The sequence below is a fragment of the Rhinatrema bivittatum genome, chromosome 4 (assembly GCF_901001135.1).
Source record: "Rhinatrema bivittatum chromosome 4, aRhiBiv1.1, whole genome shotgun sequence".
NCBI lineage: Eukaryota > Metazoa > Chordata > Amphibia > Gymnophiona > Rhinatrematidae > Rhinatrema > Rhinatrema bivittatum.
In genome coordinates this window covers 468,041,318-468,062,269 of record NC_042618.1, presented here as the reverse complement: position 1 = coordinate 468,062,269, position 20,952 = coordinate 468,041,318, and the positions used below count along the sequence as shown (strand labels likewise).

The 20,952-nt window shown below is 44.0% G+C and overlaps 1 protein-coding gene across 2 annotated transcripts in view; it reads right to left on the bottom strand.

Moving 5' to 3' along the window:
* Positions 1 to 327: 327 nt before the first annotated feature.
* Positions 328 to 20,952, bottom strand: part of PTPRB (protein tyrosine phosphatase receptor type B) — a 122,385-nt gene continuing 101,760 nt past the window's right edge. For both annotated transcript variants that reach the window (XM_029597183.1, XM_029597184.1), the window contains 13 exons: positions 17,575 to 17,818; positions 16,722 to 16,828; positions 14,180 to 14,285; positions 11,277 to 11,360; positions 10,543 to 10,560; positions 10,335 to 10,416; positions 10,134 to 10,224; positions 9,540 to 9,616; positions 8,567 to 8,701; positions 6,084 to 6,206; positions 5,741 to 5,904; positions 4,207 to 4,342; positions 328 to 3,443 (listed from right to left, as the gene is read on the bottom strand). In XM_029597183.1, coding sequence (XP_029453043.1) covers positions 3,300 to 3,443; positions 4,207 to 4,342; positions 5,741 to 5,904; positions 6,084 to 6,206; positions 8,567 to 8,701; positions 9,540 to 9,616; positions 10,134 to 10,224; positions 10,335 to 10,416; positions 10,543 to 10,560; positions 11,277 to 11,360; positions 14,180 to 14,285; positions 16,722 to 16,828; positions 17,575 to 17,818 — 1,511 coding nt within the window. In that variant the 3' untranslated portion in view covers positions 328 to 3,299. The remainder of the gene's footprint in view (positions 3,444 to 4,206; positions 4,343 to 5,740; positions 5,905 to 6,083; positions 6,207 to 8,566; positions 8,702 to 9,539; positions 9,617 to 10,133; positions 10,225 to 10,334; positions 10,417 to 10,542; positions 10,561 to 11,276; positions 11,361 to 14,179; positions 14,286 to 16,721; positions 16,829 to 17,574; positions 17,819 to 20,952) is intronic.

The window sequence follows — 20,952 nt, the reverse complement described above, 5'->3', positions numbered from 1 at the left end:
TTCTGTGATGGCACTTGTCCTTTCATTTTTTTTTTTTCTTTTTCAAGCTACGTTTTCAAGTAGAGCCTTAGAAGGGGATTTTTCTCTGGGTGAAAAATCAAATTAAAGATTAAACACTGTATGAAAGTATCACCAGAATTAACCTCCTTGACTGGGGATTTAGTTGGAACACTGCTTAACTTGTGAAATGTTTTTTTGTTGCTGTTGCTGGTTCGTTGTTTATGTTCCTTCGTCAGCAAATGCTTTGAAACGTTTGTGATTACAAGGATCCCCACAGGCATGATAAACCTGCATCGAAGTCAAGATACAGAGATGAAGAGCACAAGGTTCTTAATAAACTATTATTTTATTATTGAACAGTTTATACAATTCATAAAATATAATCACAGCTATTTGGCTTTGTAGATTTCATTTATAAATACACAAAAGTATGCTCATGTATAAATATAGAGAGTGTTCTAAGTAAAACAGTGCCAGCTGGTCCAGTTCTCTCTTGGAGCCGGGCAGACTGGATGGGCCAGTTGGTCTTTATCTGCCCTCATGTACTGTGTTACTGTGCACTAGAAAAGTCAAATCAGTCCCTCCAGTGGGCACACTCAGTTTTTCTTGTTACATCAGTTTTTTCCCACTGCAGCGGAGTTGTTCTGAGTGGTAAGAGACCAGTGGGCTTGTCAGAACCGGAATGATGGAACTAGTTGTACCCATGCTCTTGATTTCACCCAAATTCAGGAATTTAAAAAAGTGCATGGGCAATAATTATCAGATTTAACAAACAGAATTAATTGCATCCTGTGTTAAAAGAACACGGATGAGAGGAGCTACGTATCTCAGACAAATCCTGTAAATACCCCTTTACCGCACCCTTTTTAAATTGGCCCCCCTGCTCCGATTCGGGGAATACATTAACTGCTTCATCACGCTGTTCATGACCCGATGGATCGTATTGAAAAAACGGCTCGAAATGCAAACCCTACATCCGGTTTTGATTCTGCGGTGCACATGTTCCATTTAGACGCATTTTAGGCTCAGTATCTTGGTTCATTTCAGTCTTTAAAAAAAAAGCTTTCAGATCCAGCTGGTCAGAAAGGGGTCTTGAATGCACAGCAGTACAAAGGCTTTTGAGCTCAACGGCTGGTCACAGGAGAAGGGCCAGAGCTCGGGTTTATGGATGTCAGACATTTTGACAATTTAAAAATAATAATTTCCATTCACAGCAAAGCCAAATAAATAAGTCTAGCAGCAGAGCGTAAGAGGCACGTGCTTACTTCTTCATGGTACGCCTACAGTTCTAACGTCTTTTTCATAACCGCAGCTCGTTCTTTAAAAACGTGCAGTGACAGGTCCTATTTGGGAATACTTCTTTTTTTATTCAAAGTAGGATCATCTCGTTTGAAACCACATGCATCAGTGCCTCAATCCAGTCCCACTCTGGATGCTGTACGAGGTCAGATCTATTGATATTGCTACATTTCCTCAGTTAAAACATTAACCAAGAATCGTTTTACGAGCCGAGTATAGCCGCTATGTTTTCAGTCTGTTGCGGCAGAGGCAAATGCCATGTCCAGCTGTGATGCAGCCATGCTACATGAATGGCAAGTGAGGAAGCCCTTGCTGAGAAATCATAAATTGACCAATCAAGCAGGGAAGAGTCGGATTTAAGTGTCTGGACAAGCCTGCATCCCTGTTCCTGGCACCATTTTGCAAAATGAGGGTTTATGTCCCAGGGGTTTACTGTCCATCAGGATTTGGCAGGGGAAAAAAAATCACCAACAGATTAAATTGTGCAAGCTAAACCATGGCCCGAATGGCGCTTTGTGAGGTTTGCCTGTTTATTAAATTTGGCAGATTTTGTTTGGGGTTTTTTTAGGGTGGTGCAAAAGGTTTTACTCGTGCTGTCCCAAACTATGCTCTCATGTCAAAATTGTGCAAGCGGTCTGCTTTGGCGGTTTCTCGCTCGCTTTATTTTTTTTTTTGTTGACCCGACAGTTTCCTCCTCCTCCTCCTCGGTGCATCCAGCTCCCTCAGCGCTGGGGCCTGAGATCTGCTGCCATTAATGATTTACTGGCGACCACCCCGAGATTTTTCCCACTGTTTCCTATTCCCCCTTCCAACTCGCTCATCCCAGGCACAGCGGCGGCCAGTCCTCGACTCGGGGCCCATGCACCAGGGCTGCTGTGGGGGCCTAAGTCTGGCCACTGGGTTGCCATATGACTGAGACTGCTTCCCCCTCTGCCCACGAGCCCCCCATGCCCCCATCCCTTCAGGGCCTTCTGGCTGACTCGCGGAAAAGCAAACCCAGTCGTAGAATCAAACTCGGGCTTTTTGCATGGCAGCGCACAGCGAACGAGAAAAACGTTTTTCATCATTATGTGGGTCCTGCTTCTGAATGCTCTTTAACTCTCTGAGACACTTATGGGGGAGCTCGCAGCTCGCCAACTCCACAGTTCTCATTGTCTTCATCGACTCCGTTGGCAAGGTGCTACCAAAAGCTGAGGATGTTCTTTCCATGTTCATTCGAACCAGCATTGGCTGGCAGGCGTGCCCAGTCCTATTACAGCCCTGAGGCTTGGCCGTTCTTTTCGCTTGTATTCAGAGGTGCCTGCCATCCTGAAAAGGGATATATTGTGATTTTTTTTTTTCTGGTCAGATCGCAAGCAACTGGTAGCTTTCCAGCTGCAACCTTAGTGCAAATTTGTAATCCTATACCCGCAGTGCAGATCCTAATGAAGACCTGCACCTAAACAGGGGGCTTATCTGCCACAAGCCATGGGCCCTGAATGGTTCACAGTGGGGCTAGGTTGAAAGAAGACCAGAGGTCCATGGAGCCCGTCCTTTGAAAGATTGCCCAAGAGCTCTCCCTGGAATCAGTAAGTGCCATCTAAAAAAATCTTCCAGCAGCTACCACCCAGTCACAACAGATTCAAAATAGCTTATATAGAACCTTTAGCACTGACAAATAAGACTATCTGAAGCTTCATATTCAACATGGTGGGGGAAAAAATGCATATTTACAAAACACCCCCCAAAAAACAATTATATACAATGATATCTATTACATTTAAATTACATGAATTCTTCCAAATTCAGCAGACACAATAAATTATACACAGCATAAAATAGAAATCTCTGGCACCTCTTCAGTGCTTGAGATACAGACAGGTATAAAACACAGCCCCGTATATCCAGTCCCAAGAGAAGGGCTCTGTTGTGTTCCTAATGCCTTGCATACGCTGCCTCTGCAAACGAGAAGAGTGGAGGAGATCAGGCATGGCGGCCAACTCTGTCTTTGGACAGCGTCCTCAGCGATGGTGGTCGTTCTCACCTCTGTGGAACTCCGGGTTCACATTTTCATAGATTGGAAACAAAGGGTTCTCTTGCTGGTGGCGGAGCTTCCTGGCTCTCAGCACGTCTCGGACGCACTGGTGGAGGTACACGTACTGACACTGCAAGAGAGGAACGCACGGTCCGAAACTGAAAGGGTTCTGAGTTAGCTTGGAGAGCTGCTGGGACTTGGTTTTATTTCTACACAAAGAGCACCCGGGAAATTTGCAAATGACCCCCTGAATTGCATCCCACAGCATGAGTATCCCATGCCCTGGCAATGGGCTCTGTGTCCTCTTTCCTACAATTAGAGCTGCATTTACTGATGTAATGAGGCAGCTTCCTCCTTGGTTTTGGGCCTCCTGCTTAACTGGAACCAGGACTGGATCTAGCACCAACAGCAACTACCTGAAGCTTTTCCCCCTCTCCTAACTGACCGCTCTCAGCTGGGGGCTATACACCTGGGCTCCTACTTGGACCTGGAATCGTGGGACCAGGTGTCCTCAGTGAGTAGTGACTATGACTCCTTTCCACTCCCTCCCAGGGGCCATGAATCCTGCCTCTGCCTCAGTCTCAGTCATCTCAGCTAGTAGAAGACCCAAACTGGGAATCGGATCCAGGTTCTTCTGCATGGCAGTGCACATCACTGAGCAAGCAAGCCGGTGCAGGAGAGATCACAGTTAAACTATCCCAGGAGCCCAAGCTGACAAAGCAGATGACAAAACCATCATGAAACTAGGAAGCTCTGGCAGAAAAAAAATATTAAGTTGAGTACATTTTATCTACAGCTTCTCCAGCCATCTTAAAGTTCTTATTTTCTGCTGGACTTTGAACACTTCTGGTGGTGCAGTGCACACACCCACAATAGAAAGGCTTCGTACTTACCTCGGTCTGAACCATATGAACGCGGTGCAGTCGGAGGTCATGCACTGCTCCGTAAATGTCCACCGAGTCTTTTGAGTCCAGCTGCTGAAGGATTCGGTCCAGTGCAATGAACGTTCCCGTCCTTCCCACGCCAGCACTAAAAAGCAAACGCAAGGCTCACACCCACTGAATCCAAACCTGTTCCAGCTCAGTCTGAATACCCTCGGTCTGCTGAACAGTTCTTAACCTGCACCCTATTCTAAAGAGAGCACCCTCCAGGCTGTAGCATCTCGCCATGATGAGAGGCTGGGATGGGATTTATAGGGAGGACTGTAATTTACCACGTACCAATCTGAAAGGAAGCGCAAAACCTTGAGAGCATCTCTCTGCCTCAACACAACTGTGACCGAAGTATGACTTATTCAAGTGCCGAGATGGAGACACTGCTCCGGTCGTGCACCTTCACAGAGCACTGCAGCTCCATCAGGATTTATATAACACAGAGCCTTTGATTTCACCTGCACGGAACAGCCTTGGGTCCAAAGGCAAAAATAGTAACAGAACTCAAACATCTTGGGATAAGCACGGAGGATCCCCTTAAGTTGCGAAAAAAAATGAAGGGGCAGCCAGACAGTCGGAGATCAACTGGCATTTACAGCATGCGCCAGGCAGTAAAGTGGGAAGACTTACAGTCCTTATCTCCTGCCATATTCTGCATTTCCAGGAGAACAAAACTGTTTGCATGAAAGCTCAGAGTGTGGCTAAAGTTATGAATTAGGTCAAAATGTAAAAAAAAAAAAAAAGTCTTCCATCAGTGGATGGTCATGAGATAGTACTTAGTAATTAGCTTTCAGTCAACACCAGTTCAATATTCTAACACTACAGCACTAATTCAAGTTTATTACATTTATGACACTTAGGAAAATGCAGCCCGGTAGTTTTCCTTTGGCTTCTGGCTCAATCAGAGCCAGGCTTTATTGGGACTGTGGCCCCCTGAGGCTGCGTTCACAACTCCCAGGGGCTATTCCCCCGTTTCTGCCTCCCCCTCCCCCAGTCACTGCCGTGATAAGCCTTTATAGCTAACATTGCTTGGAATATTGGCTTCAGGTTCTAGAGGGCTATTAGCTGTTGCACCCTAGGCATGGCTGGGCTCTTATATTACTTTTGAAGAATACGATTGATTTTGTATTGACATAAAATGGAGTAAGCAAGTTAGGATGTTCTGAAGTGAGGCACTCGGCATCCACGAGGGATCCCAGCAGTCAGCTGGAATCCTAGTGAACGTTCACGTGACCTCTGTGCAGGTTCTGGAGCGTTTGGGGACATTCTGCTGTCCCTTTGTGCTTAGAACCAAGGGGGTCACAATCTGAGGTTCCAAGATACATGGCACATCACACACTGTGTCAGAAGGCAAGAGAGCCTGGGATAAGCGCAGAGGCTGCTTATTTGTGAGGAAGTGAAGATAAAGCCATTGCTGGGTGGGGAGGGCAAATGGGCAAGACGTAGAGGGGCCTCGTGGGCTTTATCTCTGCTGCTTAGCTCATTTCAGGGTCACCTGCAGTGTACGATAGTAGGTCCAGTGCCAGGCGTTCGGTTTATGTAGTCCCTCACGGTTCTCACAAACTGGATCAGGGATTGTGTGGTTTCTGGCACTCCATGGTCTGGCCACACCGTGTAGTGGAAGTGACGGACAAGTCTGGTGGAGTCAAGCTGCTCCTCCTGCCAAAGACAAGAAGTTGCTGTAATCAGGGTATCTAAAACTAAGGAGTCTAACGAACCCCAGACTGGTGACGAGGAATACACTCAGTATTAGCAGAGTCCGTTCCTGTCACGGAGCCTGAGCCATTCCCAGTCTTGAAGGGATAACAGAGAGAGAGAGAGAGAGAGCTGTATCTTACACTGCAGATTTTAAATTCTCGTATTGTCCACTCTGGGAGCACAGACTCTGACAGCATCTGAACAATGAGGTCGCCGTAGTACAAGGAATCCTGGTCAAAGGGCCAGTAATGGTCACATTTCACCTACAGGGGAAAGAAAAGCAGAGACGTACTTTTCTTTAACAGTGAGAGCGACGTGGGATCTGCCAGTCAGATGGACATGCAGAAATCCCACCTTTGTATCACTGCCTGTGCTAGAAGCTTGCACCCAATTATTTCCTAGCCATTCTTTTGGGGACGCAGGATGGTGCAGTATTTTAACAAAGTGCCAGCCAGGTACATCGGCTGAAGAAGAATTACTGTTTCTAATCTTTAGCCAAACCTTGCTGCCTGTCTCCCTGCTGATGACTCCTATGTCTTTGGTGAATAGCGAGTGACAAGGTAAAATAAAAAAAAGCAGGTATGCAGTTCTCGTGCAAGTGTGTGTGTATATGGAGTGCTATGAACTTTTTTAAAACAATATACGATCACAAGATTACAACAAAAAGCCCCTATATCTCAGAAATCTGAGGAAATCACGAAGATTCCAAAAACCACACAAAAAAATTCCCCAGTATAGATATTTAATACTTTTTGAAAATATGTATGTAGGACCTTCTTGAGCACAGCTTGGAAATATAGACAAGCCGTATTTCCCTCAAGTCCACTTTTACTTTATTTATTGATTTATCAAAACTTTTTACTTTTGTTTCGTTTTTCTTATTTTTCTTAAAAACAGTCACAGTCCACGAAGGTCCCTGCCCGGGTCACATATAAATCTGTCTTGTTTGAACACGTTCATCAGAGCAAAAAAATCAAACACACTTATCTTCGATGTCCGCTCACTACCCCCACATGGCCATGTTTCGATCGCAAATCTGCTTCAGGGGGTTACACTTCAGATTTAATCGCCGCTCGTATTTTTCCATCACTCCATTTGCTTCCCAGAATTCTCCACTGCTTTTGACAACCGCTTAGAAAGACCTTTAAACATGGCGTCAATCCACCTTCCTCTTATACGCATAACCAGCGTGATGATGTCATAAACATTAGATCAGGGAATACCAATTAATTATTTCGTTAAGTCCTTCTGGGTGCACCGATCTCAAATTAAAAATCCAGAATTGTTCACGCCTGTTTAGAAATGATTGAATATCACCAGCCCGGGATGGAACATTAATTGCCTCCAAAATAGTCCAACAAAAATCTCTAAATTGATGTTTTTTATCTATGCAGTGCGGCACCAAAGGAGCTGTCAATTTTGAAGTTTTTATACAGCTCTTATGTTCCACCAGCAGCTGGTGGAGTGGTGCCGCACTGCATAGATAAAAAATATCAATTTAGAGATTTTCGTTGGACTATTTTGGAGGCAATTAATGTTCCATCCCGGGGTGGTGATATTCAATCATTTCTAAACAGGCGTGAACAATTCTGGATCTTTAATTTGAGATCGGTGCACCCAGAAGGACTTAACGAAATAATTAATTGGTATTCCCTGATCTAATGTTTATGACATCACGCTGGTTATGCGTATAAGAGGAAGGTGGATTGACGCCATGTTTAAAGGTCTTTCTAAGCGGTTGTCAAGAGCAGTGGAGAATTCTGGGAAGCAAATGGAGTGATGGAAAAATACGAGCGGCGATTAAATCTGAAGAGTAACCCCCTGAAGCAAATTTGCGATCGAAACATGGCCATGTGGGGGGTTGTGAGCGGACATCGAAGATAAATGTGTTTGATTTTTTGCTCTGACTAACGTGTTCAAACAAGGCAGATTTATATGTGACCCGGGCAGGGACCTTCGTGGACTGTGACTGTTTTTAAGAAAAATGAAACAAAAGTAAAAAGTTTTGATAAATCAATAAATAAAGTAAAAGTGGACTTGAGGGAAATACGGCTTGTCTATATCTCCAAGCTGTGCTCATGAAGGTCCTACATACATGTTTTCAAAAAGTATTAAATATCTATACTGGGGAATTTTTTGGTGTGGTTTTTGGAATCTTTTTTAAAACAAGGCAGCCTAACCATGAACGTGTAGTGAAGTGACCTTCTGCGTCAAATCATCCTCTGTTTAACAGCCAAGTATATGAGAAGCTGGAAGACCAGGGCTCCTCCTATGGAATGAGAGAAAATACTACCCTGAGAGGGTGGTGGACACCTAGAATTGACTACCAGCTGAGGTGGTAGGGGGTCAGAATCATGATAGAATCCAAACATGTATGGGACAGACGCCGAGGGAGGGAGGCCGCAGGTTGAGTGGTACTGCATGTGGTAGGTACAAACTGGATGAGCTGGCGTCGCCTTCCATCATCTTTTCCTGATGGTGGGAAGTAGCACAGCTTTAGTACGGACCTTATCTTTAATCTGACAGCTGAGAGTACCAGCTCTGCCCTCCGATTAATACTGCATCATATTCCACACTCCCAGGGGCACAAGTGGAGAAAAGAGCAGCTGGCCTGGCCCCTCACCCGTCCTTTCTCCACGCACTGGGTCACCATGACAATGTTATGGACGTTCTGCTCCCATGCCATCTTCCAGAAGTCATCTTTGGTGCCAGGCAGCGGGCCCTGGGTAGCAATGTATTCCCTCCGAAAATTGTTACCCTGGAAAATCCAACATTATCACGTTATTAGAATTAATAAGGCAAACGCTTCACACATACTTAAGAGACCTTGAGTGATGAGGGTTAGGGCAGCAGCTCATGAAATGAGAAGGCAGAGGGAACCAGAAATCAGGGGAATTTAGAGAAGTTTCAAGATCTTGATGCAAACCTCTTAGTATTATTTTAACATTTCTGGTTTTTTTCTTTGCTGGTTTTTATCTCAGTAGCGGAAGTCCAAGCAGTACCTGAAATGTCTAAGGCTGCGCGTTACCAGATGGGCACACTGCTGAATTTGGGTGTGTTTACCCATTTTACTGGAATGAATGGGAGGCCGCTCTCTCTTGGAGCGAAATCCAATCTCAGGAGCTCGGTCTGATCTGCAGAGTTGGCTGTGCTTCCCGCGTCCTCCCCTTGAGCATTCAGACCTGTGAAAACCATCCTTAGCCCTCTGTGATTGCACCTCTCTAGTTACACTGGCCCTCAGATCCCATGCTGCCCTGTTCGGTTGCTTATGGCTCCTGTGCTAATTAGATCGGTCGCTACCATAGTCAACTCTACTCAAAAAAACGAAACAACGCTTTTTTTCGGTGTAAAAAAACGAATGTAAGCAATGTAACTTTCACTGTGCATGCAGCTTTGGTAAAGACTGAAGTTATTCACAGGCAGGGAACTCCTTTACCTACTTTTGCCTCTATGGCCTTGTGCTGCTCATTCACTGGATCCCAGCAGAACTTAGCTAAGTTTATGGTGTAATTTTAGCAGTATGTGAAAAAGCAGTGAGGATGTATTCTGATTATTATTGGGAGAGATGAATGCAAACAAAGCCTTTCTCAACTTACAGGTATATAACTAGCATTAATGTAGTCTGAGCAAGGGTCATCGTCCACATTGGAAAGCTTTACCCTTGTTGAGTCATCTAGGAAAAGAAATGGATTCAAAAGAATTACCCACAGGAGTGCTCAATCACTTTCACCTGAAATTTCACATTTAAATGACTTGCAATGCCGGTTCATAGCTTTCCTGGGTAGCTCTTTGTATTTAGTTGGCGTTATTTTGAAACGTCTTTAGTTCTGCTCATGCCAGACCCCCTTCTCTTCTGTGTGTTGAGATGAGGTGGATGGAGCCCGACGTGTTAAGAAGCCACTCAACAGAGAAAAATAAATTCCGTGTCAGACTGCCCATCATGTAAAAGCTCTAGGAACTTGAGTAATTGTAGCGTTCAGAGGCCAAGATGGGCATTGCTTAAGCCAGCTCTAACATGAGGTACAACAGCAGCTCAGAAGGCCTAGCTGGTGCCAGAGTGACCAGGGCAATGCAACACCACTTCGACAAAGCACCCGACTTCTAAGCACACCTTTCTGCTGATAAGGACTTTCCCATGTGTTTGAAAAAGAACAGGGGTAAAATATTACATTTCCAAGCCTAGAACTCACATGGCAATATGTTGTTGTATCGATTTTTCCCTCTGTTCTCCGGTAAAAGTGCTGTGTCGTATGATTGGTGTCGACCCACGTCCTTAAGATCCTGAAAAGCCAAACAAATTCATGTGAGGAACATGCCTAGGAAAGGATGCAGCAGGATGGAGTGGACAGGAACGAGGTTCATGAAAGTGAAATGGTTTTGGGGCGCCCTACCTCGTACTCCTCAGACAGGAGATAGTTGGAGTCTGCTTGAAGTTTGGTGAAGTGCACTTCAAATTGGCTGGTTTTAATTGGACTACATATGCAAAGAAGTAAAAAAATATATTATATATAAATAAATTTGACTGTGTTAACACCGATGACAGCATTTTATCTACAGTACTGTCAGAGGGAGCTCATTAAGTGAATGGGTAATTCTTACCTAGACATTTTCCGGTTACTGTAAAATAGAAATGAAAAGAAATAAATCTGTTAGAAAACACTAGATAGCAAACAAAATGCCACCTAAAATGTTTATTAATGACAATAGGAAACAGTTTCCTGGTGTGTCTTTAAATGCCGTTCTATCGAATTCTGGTAGGCGCTCTCCACCCAACGTGCATTTTCATAAAGGTACAGGAAGCCCAAGAATCCTTCCTCAGTCTATGCGTACCACCACGATTTGCATCCTTCATCGTAAGTCTCTCTTTTCCTCACAGTTACTGCTGTGTATGCATGTGGTATATCAATAGCAGTACTGAACATTTTAATCATGGGCATGGCCTGGGGTCATGTCTGGCAAGATATGGTGCAGTATTTAGAGCAGAGAGTAATTGGCGAGTTTTAGTAAAATTCCATTTATTACCAAGAACAATTTTCCTCAGAATGTTTCTGGTAATAATGGTAAGTCATATGGGTGAACAAAAATGGGTGAAATTGAGCCCGTTGCCATCTCACACACACACACACACACACAATCTGAATCCCTTCCCAGTACAAACACACAAAACCTAAATCCCTTTTGCACCCTACTACGACTTATCATTTCTGAAGGGCTACTAGATGTATCCTAAACTCAAAACCTGACCCTGCTTTTGTAAAAATATTAATAAATACCCATTTAGTACAGATGTTTATAGGTTATTAGCAGATCAGATTGAAAACAGAGTGTGTTACCTTTTGTGGCCCAAGTTGAGATGCACAGAGGATGGTCTCTCCCGTCGAATGCTCAGTCTGACTGAGGGTCTGTCCTGCCCACTACTACAAATGTAAATCACATTTATTTCTATTACATTACTGCCTTAAATTATTATTATCATTAAATTCCAAGTCTGAATCAATAATATACATTCAGGTGAGTTCTGTCTTCATTTCATAAAAACAGAAGACTTGCCATATTGGGTTAGACCAAAAGTCCATCAAGTCCAGTATCATCTTTTCAACAGTGACCTATCCAGGTCACAAGTACCTGGCAGGATCCCAAGAGGTCGACAGATTCCAAGCTGCTTATCCCAGGATTTCCCCAAGTCTATTACTATTTTATTATATTTATTGTATTTCTTGCCCAAGTCTATTACTATTTTATTATATTTATTGTATTTCTTGCCTTACATAATTGTAAACTGTTGTGAAGGTCCCAACTGATGTGACAGTATATAAAAAACTAATAAAACCATAAGTCCATCTTAATAATAGTTTATGGACTTTACCTCCAGGAACTTGTCTAAATCTTTTTTAAACTCTGTTTCACTAACATCTTTCAGCACATCCTCCAGCAATAAATTCCAGAGTTTAATTATGCGTTGAGTAAAATAATATTTTCTCCTATGTGTCTTGAATGTATCACCTAATAACTTCATTGCATGTCTCCTAATCTTAATCTTTGTAGTTTTTGAAAGTGTTAACTGATTCACGTTTACCCGTTCCACTTCATTCATTATTTTATAGACCTGTCATATCTCCCCTAGGCTGAAGAGTCCTAACCTCTTTAGCCTTTCCTCATAGGGGAATCATTTCATCCCTTTATCATTTTGGTCGCCCTTCTCTGTACCTTTTCTAATTCTTCTATATCTTTCTTGAGATGTGGTGACCAGAACTGCACACAGTACTGAAGATGAAGTGTCACCGTGGAGTGATACGGAGGCAGATAAAACTTAGAATTGTTTCCTAGGAATTAGCATTAGCTTTTTCTATTTATAAATTCTGGAAAAATGTTCACTATTAATAATATGAGTTTCCTGTTGCTGACTTGTAGAAATATTGCTCTTATTTTCAGTCTGGGTGGCTTGAGAGTACACCAGGGATATTTTAAAAACTCTCTTAAGAAACCGCTGCTGTGATTCATCAGTAGGCCCTCGGTATACAGCATATACATCCCTTTCTATTAAACACTGTCTCATCGCCCCTCTCCCCCCACCCCCCTCTCACCTCCCCCACTCTGCCCTCATCCTCTTCCAACCTTTCTCAAGTCTTTACCTGTAGCACCTAACATGCCCCGAGCTCCTACTCTTACCCATATCCTACATCAACCCTCTACCGCTCAGATTGCTATTCGTTCCACATAATAATTAATGAATATCATATATTTACTCCTCGTGTCGATTACCTCTTTCATATAAATTTCTCATTTAATATGTTAAATAAGGTTATACTCTATGAATGTTAAATACAGTTATAAGTTATTTGTATGTATTACGTTGTTATCCTGTAAACCGGAGTGAAGGCAAAATGCTATACTTCGGTATATAAAAAACCATAAATAAATACATAAATAAATAAATAAATAATATGGATATCTGTAGATGACATCACTCGGTGACATCGATGGAAAAGAGCAATAACGTATACACTAGATATATCTGTGGACTTGCAGGACGCTGAAGAATCCGTGTATAGATTTGACAACTGTCTATTTTTTGGATATTAAGACTCACATATCACTGTATCCTTCCACCTATGAAGCTCTCTTAAACTTTCCCTTAAATGGGTTTGAAATTGAAATTAACTGCATTACAAACACATTTGCAAGAAGGTTTAGTGCAGATTGTAATATGGCTACACATTTCTCAGTCTGGATGTAACGAGAGAGACTGAATTTTAAAATTTTCTGTTCAGAAAATATTCTCATTTAGATTGGAAATTACTCTCCCTATATTAGCCAAACATCCAGTAAAAACGTGGCTATGTTACACTGGTTTTCAAAGTGGACCTAGGGGCTTGAGACCAACTGTGAAAATTATCCCCCTGGGATCTGCCCCACACAAGTTGCAGCTGCTGCAGGGTGCGTGCGGACGTCTTCCTGACAGGTTCTGCGTACTTTGGAAAGTACGCCTGGAAATTCCTCCTGGAACGCCGCCGCTTACTGCAGGGGAAACTCACGGGTGAACACGACACACACATGTAAGTTTACCCGCACGTAGGGCAGGCGATTTTAGAAAAGGCCGCTGGTGAGCATAAAGCAGTGTTTGACGTGCAGAGTTCCCTTTAAAAGTGACCCCCCCCCTACGCGATTAACTGATTGCATTAGTTGACTGGTTGTCATCAGATGCAGAGTCGGCAGAGGTTGTGAGCTTTCGATACCATGTAAGCCCCCTTCTCCTGACCTACAGGGACCAAGGGACCTGTGTGGTTTTTGACAGCTCGCCTACTGCAACGTCTTTACCTCGTTCTTAGGTGGTGACTTAAAAAATAATCGACAGCCTGCAGAGAATCCGGGACCTAATCAGATACTAGAACTCCTGCCTGGCTATCTGATTTGTTAATTGAGTCACGAATGTACAACTGGGGACAAAAAAAAAAAAAAGAACAAAACAGAAACACCGCCGTTATTGATTGTGGAAGTCAATTGAGGCATCAACTGCAGGGGAACGCTCCATTCGTTGTTTCCTGACAGGGGATTTCGCCTCTGACATTGCTGGCCATGCTGTGGATGTGCTTTGACGGGTGAAGTTGTGAGATATTTCTGAGTGTGTGCTGTGTAATCTACTTAGAACCGTGGGTAGGCGGACTATACGTTTTTAAAAAATAGAATAAAAATAAACGCCTCTGCTTGTGGCAGAAGGGACAGGAAAGACACTCACGCTCCTCTCACTTTGCGCCTGCAGACGAACAGAGCCGTGATGGCAATCAGCATCAGGATGAGGAATAAACCAGCACTCGCGCCCTCGATTACGCCAAACAGAGGCTCTGCAAGAAGAGAAAGCAAGAAAGACGTCATCAGGTAAAGCCAGCGCTGGAGTTTTAAAAGAGCCGTGGATAATGCTGGGAAGGTTGGCGAGGTTGCCAAACATTTAATTTCAAAAGAAAAATTCATCTGTTCTCAACGCCTCAGTGAACGCCTTGGGGCTTCTGTCGAGCTTAATAAGAACGTTTCTCCTCGATATGGGTTGAAGGAGAGTTGCTTTTTATTTCAGCTCCGCCACGCACCCCAGTCTGCTGGGACCCATTTCTCAAACATGACCCGAGTTCTGTAGTTTATTCACTGTGGCTCCCCCAATAAGTAACTCCCCTCTTCGTGATTTGATTGCCTCCTGTCAGCCAGTATCCCCCGCTGTTTTATCAGGGAGACCCGGAAACGAAGGGAGGGTCACTTTCAACAGCACGCCGGCCTAAAGTTCTGGCGGCATCCCATAAACTCTGGCAGGAGCCGTACATTTTTATATAATGCCGCGTGACTCTGCACCGAAAGCGTGCGCGCACAGTTGTAATGCAGGGAAATGCCTACTTTCTCTACCCATTTTATAAAAATACATTTTTACGCATGTATTAATTGTAACGGGTGCACATTAGAATCCTGAGTTATATGCAGAGGCGGGAATTATATAAGAGGGTGCGTACTCTGCTTACGAAATTACGCGTGCGAGTACTGAGAATCAACAGCTCCCCCAGTTCCCCCTCTCCCCCGCCACGTAACCCAGCCGTCCTACCCAAAAACCGCAGACAGCAGACTTGTGCAATTTCACTTCCGTGACTTAATTAGCAGGAATAAAAGTGTATGGACAAGTTCAGTAACGTGCACGGCCTATACCGGTTACAAAACAGCGACTCGTGTGCGAAGATCCGAACCCTGCACTGCCCCCTGTTAATGTCTGTGAACAGCACTGCAAGTCTGCGTACCTGCGATGTTTCCAAAATAGCACAGATGCGTGTGCACGCTATTAAACCCAATTCAATGCCGATTTCAATGGCAGAAACCTTTTGTTAATTAACCCCTTACATTTTTTTGCCACTTCCCCACGTGGAGTTGAGCATCCTAAAACCATTTCCAATAGTACACAGCGATCTATGGGGCAGATTTTAAAACCCTACGCGGGCGGCCTACATTTGTGCGTGCTACCCGGCGCCCACAAATGTACGCTCGACTTTATAACGAGCGCGCACCGGCCAACTGCTGGCGTGTGATCTCCCGGCCCAGCGGCCTTGCAGAGGCCTCTGGCCAAGCCCCCGCCTCGGCCCCGCCCATTTTTTCAAGCCCTGGGACTTACACGCGTCCCGGGGCTTTAAGGAACGGCGAGCGTGGCCCCCGCTACGCACGTAAATCTTTTAAAATCCGCCCCTTTGTGAATAACTGGATGTGTCTGAAAATCATAGTATGGCCGAGAGCACGTGCGGTGTCCAACTATTCTATTTTCAAGTGTTCATTCGCGTTATTGTCCATAGAAAATCCACCCATGGAAAGAGCAGGGGGAAAAGAACGCAAGTGTTTTGCCCCTGTGGTAAGCAGCGAGGGGGGAAGCAGCCGCAGCCGAGACGTAGCTGCCCCCTTTACCCTGAAGCAGGGATTCTGAACCTTGCCTCTGTAGAGAGCCCCGGAGTGGCTTTGGAAGCTGGGGAGTGGCCAAATCTTGTCGCTTGTGCTTAGCTTTTTGCGGTGATTAAGAGAAAGTCAATTGCTATCGAAATGCGATAATTCCCTGTGACTTCTGGGAAACTACGGCCTGTTCAAGGAGAACAAGAAGATGAAAGCTTGAAGGCTGAGATGAGAGAGAGAGAGAGGAGCAGGAGAAAATGAATTTAAGGAAGAGAAAATGTGTTTCAAATCTAATTAATTCCAATCATCTTGTGAGCTGAATGAGCTGAAAGAAAGCAGCACGGTGGTACCTGATGTGCTTTCTGTAGATCTGTAAAGGGATGCAGCAGTAATGTGCTCCAGGCCCAGCTCTGAGAGTCCTTCATTGACCGCTATTGCCTGTTAAGTAGGTTTGGGAATTGCTGTTATGACCGGGGCGCGAGGAGCTGCCATCGCCCTCTGTAGAGTAAGGGTGTGCATGGGAAACAATGTTTCGTGCCATTTCGTTTCAGATTCATGACATTTACATTTCTTCATTTTCCTGTGTGCATCAATTTTATTTTCGTTCGCTGTAGCGCGTGCTGTGTGTTTGCAGCACGCACACTTTTTTTTGCTAAATTTTGTGACTAGCACGAGTTGAAATGCTTTAGCAGGCACCAAAATGCCGCAAATTATTATTTATTTATTTTTTATGGTGTTGCAGATGACAAATGACACAAAACGACATAACAAATATTGTCAGTCTCTTTCTGTGTGTTTTAAACCGACAATGCATCCCTACTGTGGATTCAGCTTGGGGACCGCACCCGCGGGTGACGTGAGGATGCACTCACCTGCCTCAGTGGTGATGGGCAAAGAGAAAAATGTGTCCGAAAACAGTGGCTCATGAAATTCCTTCAGGTCCTCGCCAAAAAGCTGGGTGAACGCTCGGATGCTGATCCTGCAAAGGCAACAGAAGAGCTTCAGAGTGCCCCTCGATAGCACATCATTCCTTAATTTGTCATTAAGAAGAGTTCTACAGTATGAATTCCTCCTCGCTTAGCCTCCATGTATGTTACTTCCTGGGCAGGTTACTATGATGCTAATGCACTAAATATCGCACAGGTTTGCAAGTTATCTAATAAATAGCATGCACTATATGCATTTGAGCCCAGCAGCAAAATAGCATCCGTAGATTTTCTGCAGACGTTATCACAAAACGTTTAACTGCACCTCCTTGAGCAATAGCATTTGCTAAGTATTTTTGCGTATTCATAACTAATGAGTTGCTTTGCTTCAATTTGCCATTACAATTCTTCAGAATACTAAAATGCATTAAAAAAAAAATCTTTACCAAGAAGTAAAACTTTGCAAGCTAAATAGGCAAATAGAGCACTATTTCCCATTTAATAATGTGCGCCAACAGCCATTTTAGTCTGCAAACTTGCCTTTGCAAAGTTTGGAACACATTAATCCATTGGACTGTACGCCTTTCAAGTTACTGATGTGATGAGCTGGAAAACTTTAGGGATGTGAGGCCGGTGGACAGTTCGTTGTTTACTTATTGTCTATCAGCTGCTGGCTTTTTATAAATCGTGTGGTAAAATACCAGAGATCGCTGTCATCCAAGATTTTCACATACAGGAACTGAGGCGCAGCAGACAACAGCCCAGGCTGCTGCCGTCGAATTACAGCGATCAAGCTCACCTGTAGGCCGTCCTGGGTTTCAGGGGCCCGTCGCAGAATGTGTGCTGATTTGGCTCACATTTTCCTCCCAGGCTTTCCATCTCGGATCCAAGGTTAAGTTTGAAGCTCTGAGCATCGCTGTCTGGGGTCTCCGTGCACTTGCTTGAAAAATAGTTGGTCTGGTACATTTTGACGGAGTTGTTGTGCTTGTACTCGCTGTAGGATGGCAAAGGGTGCTGCTGCTCTGGCTTCAGGGACTCGCTGCCTAGAAGGAGAAATGCGGAGAACATCGGTCAGGCGAAAGACCCACCGAAATAGGTCTGAGCTCCTTTCCCAGGCAGTAAAAATTATTAAACAGTTCTAGACTCTGGTGATCCACCTCCAGTCAGTTTCCTACAACTAAGACATTGTTGCTGCAAACTGCAGAGATTGCAGGCCAGAGGACGTACCCGGAGGTTGCTCCCTGGAATCCTCTCTCATTTTAGGGAAGGTTGGGCCATGGGCTCGTACTCCTGGATGCATCAAGGAGCACTGACTTCTCTTTCATGTATTCATTTCAACGATGGCATTTTGGGCATAGCAGGAGCCTGTGGACTGGTTCTCAACCCTAGGCCACCGAGTACAAACTCGGGAGGCTGCGCTATTGTGCACATTTTTTTGGTTGACTGTGAAATAACCCAGGCAGGACAGCGAGAATTTGGGACAACATCCTTCACTTTGGCAGAGAATTGCTCGGGTCACAGCAAAAGCTAAAGAAGTCAAAAGCAGGGCATTCTCTTTGAGTGCAGTGAACACCTCTGCCTAACCTTAGAAGCAGTGCATTGAAAGAGCTACAGCTTGAATGGTTTTTGAATACAAGAAAGGCTGCATAGCTCGCGTGATTTGAAGCCAAACTCATGCTACAGAACACAGCACCCCCATATCGCATTCTTATTACTACACCTAGCACATGGGCCCGATGCACATGGATACCTCCCCCCCACCCCTGGGAATGCCTCTCTTCCCCGGTGGGTAAACCTGTGCGCGCTGATACACAGCACACGTGCGTTCACGTGCACCGAGGCCGGGCAATCTGCCATCTGCAGTATGCGGCCCACGAATAAAGCCTTTTTATTGTCTTGTGTGTTCAGTTAAGGTTGTGGAGATGATGAAAGTGAGGCCCTAAGGAAACTAAAATCGATCAGTCGATGACTCGAAAAGGCAGCACAAATCCGGTTTTTAAGAGCGCGACTGACAGAATGACCAATGCACAAACAGAGAAAATTAAACATGGAGAAAGAGGCTTTACAGAAAATAATTAACAAATATAAACTAAAATGCAGATCCCCCCTCAAAGGAGCAGGTCTGTAAGTTCTGTCAATGACGTGCATTAGAAAGAATGAAATCATCCTTCCTCTGTAGTCTGGTAAAAATGACCGCTTAGAGTAGATAAGGACATCATTGGAATGCTTTGCATTCAGAGGAGCGAGGCTTTGCAACTCAAATGCTTAACCTCAGATCCTGTCGCTTGACATCTGTTTGCTGGGGTTATTTCAAAGGCTTTTTTTTTTTTTATCCATGTCATATCTATGGGAGCTTAGTAAATCAGGCCCTTCATCTTCTTTTCCAGTCCAGCGACTCCTTACTCCTTTTATCAAACCGTTTTAGCATTCCCATCTGTTTGCTCCTTGGGAGCCCAGTAATCGACAGCCTGCGTGGATCAGCACCTGCACGCGGCAAGTCGGCCCCTGTAAAGCTACGGCAGCATTTTGCATGCCGCGCAGCGGGAGTTGCGCAGTTTGTAAAACAGCGCGGATCTCCACCCTGAAAGTAATATTTATTTCCCCATCCATCCACCATTCTAGGTGGGTTATCCATAAAAATGACATAAAAAGTCATCACCAATATGGTGTAAGCCTTGATAAAAACATAAAAGAAATACATAGCCAGTGCCAAAATGACAAGTTACAAAATTGTATCACCTAGATCCCCCCAGCATGGCACCCTAAATTCCCACCACTTCACCCAGAACTGCAGGCAGAAGCCCAGTGCAATTTCAGTTAGCAGGGTAAAAGCATCCAAACAGGTTCAGTAAGGTACGCGTCTGTATACCTCTTATAAAAGAGCAACCTGTGCATGTATTTCTGAATCCCACCCTGCAACACCCCTAAACCACCCCTTTTTTTTCCCCATTATCACTATTATTTCATTATTTAGCCATTCAGTTTGGTATACCGTCTGATATTAAAAATCTCCAAGTGGTTTACAATAATAAAACCTACATAAAATATAATCATCATAATAAAACAATAAAAATTTAAAAAATTAAGAAAATGTAATCAAAAAAATAAAAATAATAAACATAATTCCCTATCCCATATCTCCCAACCCACCTCTAAAAACCAATTTCTTAATCCCCAAACCATTCAGACATCCTACTGATCTCGTTGTCAGGTCCCCACTATCTCCCACACCATTTATTTTCTGTCAAAAGCATCCATAAAGAGCCAGGCCTGCAAAACTTCAAATAGTCATTCACTTTCCATATTTCCAAAGGCACCTTATTCCACATCTAAAAAGCAGGCTGCGTAACCACTAAGCTGATCTGAGACAGAGTTGCAAGCTTCAATAAATCTTACCCTGCTGACCTAAGATTTCTTGCAGGCTTAGCCAATAGTGTCTTTAGATAGCTTGGGCCCTGCTCTTGCAAACTTCAGACTTTTGCAAACCTGTTATGTACACACATAGGGGGTAATTTTCAAAAGGAGTTACATGCGTAAATGTAGCTACTATTGTAGCAATTTTCAAAAGCCATTTACTCAAGTAAAGTGCACTTATGTGAGTAAATCCTATAGACAAGTCAATGGCATATATTGTAGCAATTTTCAAAAACCCACTTACTCAAGTAAAGTGAATTTACTCCAGTAAATCTGGTTTTTACTCAAGTAAATGCTTTTTAAAATCAGGCCCATAACTTCCAGTTCTACTCACAAAAAACTTTTAAAAATTCATCCCTAAATGAAGAAAAATAGTCTTTATCGGAAAAGACAGAAGAGCATCGTGCCTAACGCAATCCAGTCGGCCATCATTGCCCGGAAGGCATTTAGGGCCAACTGAACATGGGGCTACAACATTCTCAGACCTGGCAAGGTTTTAGACTTAACAAGGATAACGTCAGTATTGTGCATAACTCAGCTCTCGCCACGCAGTTTATAAAATACAGGCGTAACTTTAGGCGCACGTGGCCTAGACCCACCCAAAAACTGCAGATGAAAAGAGAAGTCAACTTTAATTTCTGCGACGTGATTAGCAGGTAGAAAAGCACGCGCGTAGTCCGGATATAAAACATGCGAGGGTGTGCATACTTTGTGGCCATACCCAAGAACGTTCTTCCAATGCCCTTGAAATATCCTCTTCCCT